At 56.9% G+C, this 9,782-nt stretch overlaps 7 protein-coding genes across 7 annotated transcripts in view; 5 read left to right on the top strand and 2 right to left on the bottom strand.

The window, feature by feature from the left end:
* Positions 1–560: 560 nt before the first annotated feature.
* On the top strand, positions 561–1,343 carry ACA1_127470 (uncharacterized protein; the record flags this gene model as incomplete). The annotated part of the gene is made up of 3 exons (XM_004333231.1): positions 561–839; positions 945–996; positions 1,096–1,343. 3 exons carry the CDS (start codon positions 561–563, stop codon positions 1,341–1,343), a joined length of 579 nt encoding a protein of 192 aa, XP_004333279.1.
* A 284-nt stretch (positions 1,344–1,627) lies between these two features.
* On the top strand, positions 1,628–1,988 carry ACA1_127460 (uncharacterized protein; the record flags this gene model as incomplete). Its single annotated transcript, XM_004333230.1, has 2 exons — positions 1,628–1,794; positions 1,958–1,988. The coding sequence occupies 2 exons, from the start codon at positions 1,628–1,630 to the stop codon at positions 1,986–1,988; spliced, it is 198 nt and encodes a 65-aa protein (XP_004333278.1).
* Positions 1,989–2,335: 347 nt separating this feature from the next.
* On the top strand, positions 2,336–3,331 carry ACA1_127450 (uncharacterized protein; the record flags this gene model as incomplete). The annotated part of the gene is made up of 1 exon (XM_004333229.1): positions 2,336–3,331. The coding sequence occupies one exon, from the start codon at positions 2,336–2,338 to the stop codon at positions 3,329–3,331; it is 996 nt and encodes a 331-aa protein (XP_004333277.1).
* Positions 3,332–3,374: 43 nt separating this feature from the next.
* ACA1_127440 ([Acyl-carrier protein] S-malonyltransferase) lies at positions 3,375–5,661 on the bottom strand (the record flags this gene model as incomplete). The annotated part of the gene is made up of 12 exons (XM_004333228.1): positions 3,375–3,548; positions 3,638–3,794; positions 3,864–4,035; positions 4,097–4,199; positions 4,282–4,368; positions 4,500–4,533; positions 4,599–4,702; positions 4,805–4,924; positions 5,036–5,110; positions 5,209–5,283; positions 5,348–5,450; positions 5,513–5,661. The coding sequence occupies 12 exons, from the start codon at positions 5,659–5,661 to the stop codon at positions 3,375–3,377; spliced, it is 1,353 nt and encodes a 450-aa protein (XP_004333276.1).
* Positions 5,662–5,866: 205 nt separating this feature from the next.
* Positions 5,867–6,106, top strand: ACA1_127430 (uncharacterized protein; the record flags this gene model as incomplete). The annotated part of the gene is made up of 1 exon (XM_004333227.1): positions 5,867–6,106. One exon carries the CDS (start codon positions 5,867–5,869, stop codon positions 6,104–6,106), a length of 240 nt encoding a protein of 79 aa, XP_004333275.1.
* Positions 6,107–6,550: 444 nt separating this feature from the next.
* ACA1_127420 (aconitate hydratase) lies at positions 6,551–9,779 on the top strand (the record flags this gene model as incomplete). The annotated part of the gene is made up of 9 exons (XM_004333226.1): positions 6,551–6,653; positions 7,038–7,139; positions 7,217–7,275; positions 7,473–7,751; positions 8,068–8,170; positions 8,338–8,578; positions 8,908–9,230; positions 9,432–9,681; positions 9,734–9,779. 9 exons carry the CDS (start codon positions 6,551–6,553, stop codon positions 9,777–9,779), a joined length of 1,506 nt encoding a protein of 501 aa, XP_004333274.1.
* Positions 9,742–9,782, bottom strand: part of ACA1_127310 (uncharacterized protein) — a gene marked incomplete at both ends in the record, with an annotated part of 1,192 nt that continues 1,151 nt past the window's right edge. The window contains one exon of the mRNA XM_004333225.1: positions 9,742–9,760. Within this exon, the coding sequence (XP_004333273.1) occupies positions 9,742–9,760 (19 nt within the window). The remainder of the gene's footprint in view (positions 9,761–9,782) is intronic.

The raw sequence follows: 9,782 nt of genomic DNA, 5'->3' as shown, positions 1-9,782 counted from the left end.
CGAGCGGCGGAGGGAGCGCGAGGACAAGTACAAGGACCCAGCCCTGTCTGCTGCCGTCGCCGCCACGCCCGCCACGCCGCCGGGCAGGAAAGACAAGGACAAGGACAAGGAGGGCGCAACCGCTGCCAACGTCGGCGGGGCGCCGGGCAGTGCCAAGCCGCGCAAGCCGAAGCCCGCCGTCGGCGGCGAGCAGCGACTCGCGGCACCGCACGACCCGCACACGCACACACGCACACCCTCGCGAGGGTGAATGTAGTTTAGCTGAGAGAGTTTTCGTTGTTTTTTGAACTTCAACAGCCAACGGTTCCCACCTTCTTGTTGGCCTCTCTGTTTGCTTCGCTCTCAGGGCTTCTCGCACTTCTTCTTGAGGCTCAACACCTCCTCCGATTTGTCCGTCTCTTGTTTCACTTAAAGTTTGGAATGGCCATTGGCCTTTCCCCTCTATTTCGGAGTTGGTAAGGCGGTGGCGCCTTAAATGGAGGAGTAAGAGGAGAGTACCACTACAACTTATTTCCTCCGCTTGCGAGACGTCAAGGACCTAACAACAACAACAACACAAGATGCAAGGCCTGGCTTCGATATTCATCGCCATCTCGCTCCTTCTTTCACCTCTCACCGGAGACCACAACAGCAACAACAACAACCATGTCGCCAGGCAAGATCAGACCAACAACAGCTACGGCACAGGTCCGGCGGTGACTTCGATCGACGGAGGGGCCAAGGACGCGATGACCATCCGCGACACCGACAACTCCGACTGCCCCTACAAGTACCCGAACATCAACAGCAAGGACTACTGCGAGTGCGTCGTCGGCCGCTCCGACAACTTCATCTGCAACGTGCGCGCTTCTCACCCCCCCCCCCAATATGTTCATCTTTCATTCCTCAACTTCTAGTTTTTTTATCTGGAACACTATGCTAACTTTCTATTTATTTGCGTACAGTACGACTGCTCGTGCTCGTTCGGTGGCGTTCTCTGCGTCTCCTCCAGCTGCAGTACGTACACTACTTACGTGCAATATGTTGTAATGAAAGATGTGTTGCTTGCAAACAATTTAGCTGACCATGCAACAACTTTTTTCCCTAATTGTGCAGCGTTGAGCACGGGCGCTATTCTTGTCATCGTGGCCGTCGTCGTCGTGGGCGTGGGCGCATGCAGCGCCTGCGTGGGCCTCTGCGTGCGCGCTGCCCGCCGCCGACGAACCTACGCTGTGGTGGGCGGCGGTCACGCCACCGTGCACCATCATCACCAGCCCGCTGTGCCGCAGTACGCGCAGCAGCCCCAGCCGCAGAGCTACATGTACCAGCAGTACCCGCCCCAGCAGCAGGCCTCCAAGGTGTGAGCGAGTAGTTGTCTTGCACAACATTCTTCAATAATAAGAAAGGCCTACTCGGTCGGTCCAGCGAGCCAAAACCAAAGAGAGGTGTCTCATCGTGTCTCCACCAATTCCTGAGTGTTCCAGATCTTGGAGTTTGCGTTGAGTTGAAACCAACGCCCACACATTTGGGCAGCACATTGGCCATAACAGCCGGCTGGCGTTGGTGGCTAGAGGCCTTTCTCTGTCCCTCGCCAACTCCTCTCACTGGAGACCACAACGGGGCCAACAACTCGGCCAGCGATGGCGCAATGACGCTGAGACAACAGGGGGAGCACATCAACAGCGGCCACCACGCCAATGGACCCGCGGTGAGCTCGATCGAGGGCAGGAGCATGGGCGCGATGACCATCAGGAACAACGACAACTCGGACTGTCCCATCAAGTACCCAGACCCCAACAGCAAGGAGTACTGCGAGTGCGTCGTCGGCCGCGCTGACAACTTCGTCTGCAGTACGTACCACCTCTCAACCTCCCCCCATCACCATCACGAGAGTGGGAGCCATCATGCTCATGGTGGGTGCTGTGGTACTAGTCGTGGGAATGGGCGTTGGAGGCGTTGCCTTTTGTGTCTCCCGCAGTGACAACTACACCCTTCTCATCAGCTCTTGACTCCACCGTACCCATCGAGCGCACAAGCACCCCAAGGCAAGCGCCGTCCGCTTTTTGTATATAGAGTTGTTTGAGACACATTGGCCTTATATGGCAATGACCAACTCGGGAAATTCATGATGGGGGACAAAGACATTAGAGTCTGGGAAAATTTTCTGCCTAAAGTTCTGCCTATCTGGTATGCGTCATCTCAGTACTACTATGTCCATCCACTATATATTAACTCCCTCTCGTTTTTCCCTTACTCCCACCTGCCTCCACCATAAATACTGAACCCCAACTTTCATCATCAACAACAACTAACCCCGCCCAGCACTTACCTCCAACAACCAGCTACGACCATCATCATGGCTTCGACTTACATCAACCACAACAAGAAGAAGAGCACCGCCAACAAGAAGCTCGACGACGCCAAGCTCACGCTCGAGGGCGTCAAGGACAAGCTCGTCGGCGGCGTCAAGCAGACCGTGGGCCACCTGCTCCACAAGCCCGCCCTCGAGTCCACCGGCCGCCAGCAGCGGCTCAAGGCCCACGGCGAGCTCAAGCACCACCGCCCGCTGCAGGCCCTCACGCCGGCCCAGGTGGCCGAGGTGCACATGCGGCGCGAGGCCCTCATGGCCCACCTCGTGCGCTCCGGCGGCTTCGCGCGCATGACCGCCACCGGTCGCCTGCGCCACGTCGCCCACGTGCGCGAGAGCCAAGTCGCCGAACTTTTCAAGTGGCAGCCGTTCGCGCTCAAGCGGTGGAACGTGCAGCCGCTGCTGGAGGACATTCGCCAGTGCAGGACCGCCAGGCCGCTCGTGCACGTCGCCACCATCGAGAAGGGCCTCCTGCGCTCCATCAAGCTCACCGCCCACGACTTCAAGTTCGAGCTCTCGGCGCAGAGATGGGCCGACCTGTGGATCGACATCAGGCGCGGCAACAACGAGGCTCGGCTGGTCAAGGTCAAGGCCGAAGACAGGCGCGATAGGTCGGCGCCGCGGCTCGAGCTGCTGCGGAGCGTGGCGGCGGCGCAGGCCCAGCGCGGCGAGGTGCTGCGGCAGATCGGCATCGAGCACAAGATCCTCCACCACGTGGAGACCGACGACAAGGCCCGGCCCGAGCTGGTCTTCGCCAAGGCCCACGCCAGCGAGGTCAACCCCATCGGCCCCAAAGCCGGCTTCCACAAGGCGCAGCTGCTCGATGCGGTGAGGCGGAGCGCGGGCGGCGGAGTGGAGCTGAAGCACGTGGAGACGGAGGACAAGGCCAAGCCGGCGGTGGGCGACGAGGCGAGCGTGCGGCGGTGGAACAAGGAGGGCTTCCTGTCCGAAGTGCGCCAGGGCACCCCGCTCCGCCACAACTAATCGAGACCATGAGAAATCATCACCACGCTGCTCTCCTTCACCTTCAACCAACCAACCACGAACCATCAATATTTGATGCCTCCCTACCCCTCCCTACCCAATATACAACATTATCTTCCCCATCAGCATCTTTCCATGAACCACAACACAACAAGTCAAGTTTTATTCGCGGTAGTGCTTGCAATAGTCGATCACTTCTTGCGCCGTGCCCACGTTCCTGCAGGAAGTGGATGTGAATGGAGTCAGTGCATAGCTGTCCATGTAATGAACTTGCGGGGGCGGGGGGGAGGTGTGTAAACAGCGTACGTGGCCTGGAGCTCGGTGCCGATCTGGCGCACGAAGCCGCTGAGGGTCTTGCCCGGACCCAACTCCAGGAAGTCGTCGAAGCCCTTCCACTGCCACAGCTTCTCCTCTTCCTCGATCTCCTTCCAGGCCGGCCTGCCCGCCGCATGCCGCATCACGTCTGGTGTGGCACGCGTGGGTCGAAGATGGGGTTAGTCAGGCTTGTGGTCGGACATATAAAGGGTCGGACCTTCTGAAGACGCGGCCGCGGTGGCCGGGTAGGCGAGCAGGCGGATGGAGTCGAGCCACTGGACGGCGTCGGTCACCTGCTTGACCTCGAGGTCCAACAGCTCGCCGGCCTGGGTGATGGGTCGCGCCGTGACGTTGGACACGATGGGCACCGACGGGTCGGCGAACTTGACCTGCACGAAGCCCAGACGGCGGAGGCCACGTGTTAAGGCAAGAAAAGGGTCTGAGGAGAACATGCGAGGGGGGGTGCCTTATTGGTAGAGTCGGCCATGTAGTCCTGCAGCTTCTGGGCAGCGGGCCGCATCATCTCGCAGTGAAACGGCGCGCTGACGTTCAACTGACGAACGCGCAGGTTGGAATGATCAGCACTGCGCCGCTTGGTGTTGCCAGATCGAACGTGGAGTGGTACAGATATATACCTTTTGAACGAGCTTGATTCGTTTATGCTCCCGCTTGGCGATCTCGACGGCCTTGTCGATCGCCCCCGCCGCCCCGCTGAGCACGATCTGGAGCGAGTAGTGAAATGTGTGTCAGGCCTGAAGTTTTCCAGCGCTCACTGACCGAGACTGAACACTAAAGCGTGCGACCGCAGGCAATGTGGGAGACGTGCCTGCTTGGGTGAATTGATGTTGGCCACCTGACACGTCAGCCCGCCTGTCTCTTCCGCTGCCCTGTACGGCACCGGATGCGTCAGCACACTCGCGGGTCTGCGGGGTAAAGGCTCGAAGTGACTCACTTCTTGGCGATGGCACTGGCGGTCGGAACGTCGATTGGCATCAGGGCGACCATGGCTCCCTCGCCTAGAGGAACAGCCTCCTGCATGACCCTGCCTCTGTAGTGCTGCGGTTGGTGGGTGGATAGATGAAAGTGGTTGTCAATCGCTACTTGCAACGCACACGCACACGCACACGCACAGCCTCACTATTGAGAGATGGTGCTTACCACCAGTCGGGCAGTGTCCCATAGCGGCAACGCCCCCGAAGCGCATATGGCGGACCATTCGCCCAGCGAGTAGCCCAGCATGCTGGCGTAGCCTCTCGGGGCAGACAGGCCTAGTTCTTTCTAGAAGGCGAGCGCACGAGTTCGTTGTTGTTGTTATCCCGCGTGTGAGTGTACAGGCTAGCAGCGAAAGCCAAACAACAACTTTGGGTCAAAAGCGGTAGAGCTAACGACCTGGAGCACCCGGAACACCGCGAGAGAATGCGCGAGGATGGCCGGTTGAGCGTTTTCGGTCATGGTGAGCTCTTGCTGGCAAAGCCAAAGCCGAGGCGGGATGAGCACACACGATTCAGGAAACGGGCAGAAATGTGCGGCCAGGGCAATGATGATGATGGCGATGTAGGTACCTGTGCGCCGTCCCACATGATCTGGGAGAGGCGGAATCCCAGGGCCTCGTCGACCTCTTCGAACACACGGCGTGCCTGAAGACAATCATGGGTGGTCAGTGATCGGACACGCCTCTGAGTGGAGGTGGAGCCGGCGCACCTCGGGGAACTCCTTGGCCAGATCAGCGCCCATCCCCACATACTGCGTGCCCTGTCCGGGAAACACGACAGCCCGCTTCACTCCCGGATGTTTTTCTCTGTCCCTGCCCCACCCAGTACGTTAATCAGAATTAGTGTTTATTTATTTATTGGTACTAAGGCTCACCTCCGTTGAAGGTCAGCGTCGTCCTTGGTGTGGCGGCTCACACGTATGAAGGGCTGGTCGTAGGAAGTGAAGCATCGAGCACATCCTCCCGGCTGAAGTGCCGGCCAGCTGGCCAGGCGGAGCCGTGCACCCAATCTTGTGCGCAACATCTGCTGGTTCAAAAGAAAGACAGGGAAATGTTATTTCCGTTCGTTTCCTGGAAAACCGGTGAGGTGGGAGGGCGAAGAAAGCCAATCTAATTTTGCATCTTCAGACGACACATCGAACAGTTTAATTCAAATCTACATCAATATGGCATACCGAGGACCGCAAGGCAATGGCCCGTCGTGCTTGTCGCAGATTGGAAACGGCCTGATGCTGGGATGCACGATTGGCGGCACGTTCGGTCTCATCGTGGGCACCATTGGTGGACTGTCGGCCAAGCTGCGAGGACGGCAGCTCGTGCGGACGGTGGGCAACACCATCCTGCAGAGCGGCGGCGCCTTCGGATTCTTCCTCGCCATCGGCAGCGCGATTCGATGCGATTACCGACCGAGCGAGCCGCTGATGATTTCTTCCCCCGCTCCCATCACCTCTGCGCAACGCTCCAACTGATTGTCAACGATCGCCCCAACAATACCAACAAAATCAAATTAAACATTCCAAATGTGCACAGTTTCCCCACTGACCGCTGGCGTCTGGCAAGACGAACACAACCGTAAGTTGCGTTACCGGTGAGGCCCAGACAAGGAAACGACCAGCTGCACAAGCCGCAAGAAGACCGCCAAGCCGGCCTCTGGCCAGTGCACTGGCGACACTCGCCGCACGCACCGAGCCACACACACATGAAAAACGGCCCAGTACACGCCTTGATTTGTGTAGACACACACCAAGAGCCAATCGCGGCCAGAGGCCTGTTGAAGTAGGAAATAACCGGGCACCGCGCGGTGTTTTTTGCGGGGTTCTCCTTGAAGGGAATAAATAAAGAAAAATGGGGCCAGCGTAGTTGCTCGTTCCCTCCGCCACCAGTTCACATCTTCACCCTCCTCGCACATACACATGCAGACCACCAACCCCTACGCCAACCTGAAGAAGGATCTCCAGGTGGGCGGCAACACCTACCAGTACTTCTCCCTGCCCGACCTGAACGATCAGCGTTTGGGTACGTGAGGTAAACGAGCTTAGATTTGTGGCTGTTTTCAGTGGGCCAGTGCGGTGCCGTTGTGATTGAGTTGAAGTATCAGTGCGAGTGCTTATCGTGTTAGCGCCTTCTTCTTTTTTTCAGTTTGAGCGTTGAATTACTCGAGAATCATGCGCCGCTATTCCGCGAATTTGGCCCGCATCTGCTCTGGCCAAAGGGCGATAATTCTCCACCGGTAGCGTAACACTACCTCCATGAAATTGCCCATCGTGGTCCGGACCAATCAGTTTCGCTTGGTTGTGTCCGGAACATGAGCAACGTACTGTGCCGTTTTGTGTTGTTTTATTGCGAACCATGATCTCGCCTTCAGTAGATTGACCGATCGTCGTCCTTTTCGTGCAACAGCCAAGCTGCCTTTCTCGGTGCGCGTTCTCCTCGAGTCCGCCATCAGGAACTGTGGCAAGAACGGAGTGTCGCAGAAGGATGTTGAGACCATCCTCGACTGGGGTACCTTGCACTGTGCCGATCGCGCTACAAAAATTTGCACGATCCAAATTTCTGATCCATCCTTTCTCGGCCAACAGAGAACACCTACTCCAAGCAGTCCGAGGTGCTGTTCAAGCCCTCGCGCGTGATCCTGCAGGTGCGCACCCCGATCCCGGCCATTTTTCATTCGTTTGTAACGTGATGACTTTGGTATTCTTAGGACACCTTCTTACACTACGGATCTAATCAGTCTGTAGTGGATGAGAGGAAAACACCTTACTGAAGCTCAACTCCGATTATCAGATCTTTCATTCCGGCTGTTATCTCACTTCAGATTTTTCTCGATGTGTTTAGGATTTCACCGGCGTGCCCGCTGTGGTCGATCTGGCTGCCATGAGGGACACCTGCAAGCGTCTCGGCGGCGACCCCGACAAGATCAACCCTCTTGTGCCCGTCGATCTCGTCATTGATCACTCCGTCCAGGTCGACGAGTATGGCCGCAACGACGCACTCGACAAGAACTTGGAGCTCGAGATGCAGCGTAACGCCGAGCGTTTCACCTTCCTCAAGTGGGGCGCCAACGCCTTCAAGGGTCTCACCATCGTCCCTCCCGGCGCCGGTATCGTCCACCAGGTACTTGAGCGGCTCCCCCTGTTTCGCGTTTCTGTTTTGCGTGGTCGTGGTCGTGGCAACCCACAATAGTCAGAGTGTTTGGGTAATATTGTTCCATTCGCTTGTTACATTTGTGGAAAAATAATTTTGGCTGCACGTCGGGGGAGTGGGGTTTTCTCACTCCCCTTGTGCTTGCTGTTCTCGTCTACCACCTTCATACCTCCGGCTCTACCGGAGGGTGTCGGTAGAAGTGAACTACATTTACAACTTTATTTTACAACCTTCTCTCTCTTTCCGTTCGCTTCTTCTCACCTCTCTTCGGTGTCTGTTCCACCAGGTCAACTTGGAGTACCTCGGTCGCTGTGTCTTCAAGGATGAGGCTGGCGTCGTCTACCCCGACTCAGTCGTCGGTACCGATTCGCACACTCCCATGATCAACGGTACGCCGAGTCACCCGTCTTTCCTCTTCTCTTCTCTATGATTACATACTCTTGCGGTTATGAATCTGATTTCTATGCTGACCATAGAGACCTGAAATGATCACTTCTTTAGCCCTCATCTCCATTCCTCCCCTTGTTACCGCTTCTCACCTCTTCTTATTTTGCAGGTCTCGGCGTTGTCGGCTGGGGTGTTGGCGGTATCGAGGCTGAGGGTGTGATGCTCGATCAGCCCATCTCGATGGTCCTCCCCGAGGTCATCGGCTACAAGCTCGTCGGCCAGTTCCCCTCGCACGCCACTGCCACCGATCTGGTGCTCGCCATCACCAAGGCTCTGCGCGCCAAGGGCGTCGTGGAGAAGTTCGTCGAGTTCTTCGGTCCCGCTGTCGAGCAGCTTTCCATCGCTGACAGGTACGAGACTCATATACACCCTTTTCTTGTTTTATCTTTCCTCTTCTCCTTCTATCCGACCGCATTCACGTCAATTTGGTGAAGTAGCCGACTCTGCGCTTGGTTCCGCTCTTCGGAGCGTTGAATAGAGAAGCAGAGCGGTAGATTTTCACTGATTTAAACATGGGTGCTAAAGTGACATACTGGTTGCCTTACCAGCGGCGGGGCTTCTCGGTTGCCCCTCCGTTAAATCTGTTAACTACATTCAAAATTCGTTTTTTAGATTCTCTCTTCTTCTATCACTTTGTCATTCTTTTCCTCTAACTCACTTTTCTTCCGCTGGAACACAGGGCCACCATCTCCAACATGTCCCCGGAGATGGGCGCCACGATCTGCTACTTCCCCGTCGACAACAAGACCCTCGACTACCTGCGTCTCACCGGTCGTTCGGACGAGCAGATCGCCTACATCGAGGCGTACCTCAAGGCCCAGGGCCTCTTCCGCGATTACACCAACGCCTCGCAGGACCCCGTCTTCACCGACGTGCTCGAGCTCGACCTGTCGACCATCATCCCGTGCCTGTCGGGTCCCAAGCGCCCGCACGACTACGTCGCCCTGTCCAACATGAAGACCGACTTTGCCGCGTGCCTCACCAACCCCGTTGGCCACAAGGGTACGCTCCAGCCTCTCCACCTTTACTCTCATTTTTACGTTGCATCGTAGATGATGATTTCTACTTATTGGTCCGTGTTGATGATAGGCTATGGCCATGAATATAATAATAAGTCCTGACACATGCATATTTTTGCAATGTTTCTCTTCTTTACGCCTTTTGGCACTACCCATACTCATCCTTCTCTCTTACGGTGCACAGGCTTCGGTCTCACTGCCGAGCAGGTCAGCAAGAAGGTCTCCTTTGAGTATGAGGAGAACGGCGAGAAGAAGCAGGGAACCCTGACCCACGGCAGCGTGGTGATCGCCGCCATCACGTCGTGCACCAACACCTCCAACCCGTCGGTCATGATCGCCGCCGGCCTCGTGGCGCGCAACGCCGTTAAGAAGGGCCTGAAGGTGCCGTCGTACATCAAGACCTCGCTCGCCCCCGGTTCCGGCGTCGTTACCGAGTACCTCAAGAAGAGCGGTCTCCTTCCTTTCCTCGAGCAGCTCGGCTTCAAGTACGTCACTCAACCCCCGTCCCCTTCGCTTTGCTGCTGCGCTATGATTA

This window comes from Acanthamoeba castellanii (assembly GCF_000313135.1).
Source record: "Acanthamoeba castellanii str. Neff unplaced genomic scaffold scf7180000084696, whole genome shotgun sequence".
Taxonomy (NCBI): domain Eukaryota; phylum Discosea; order Longamoebia; family Acanthamoebidae; genus Acanthamoeba; species Acanthamoeba castellanii.
Note: the sequence above shows the minus strand (reverse complement) of the source record. Positions and strands in the feature narration are given on the sequence as shown.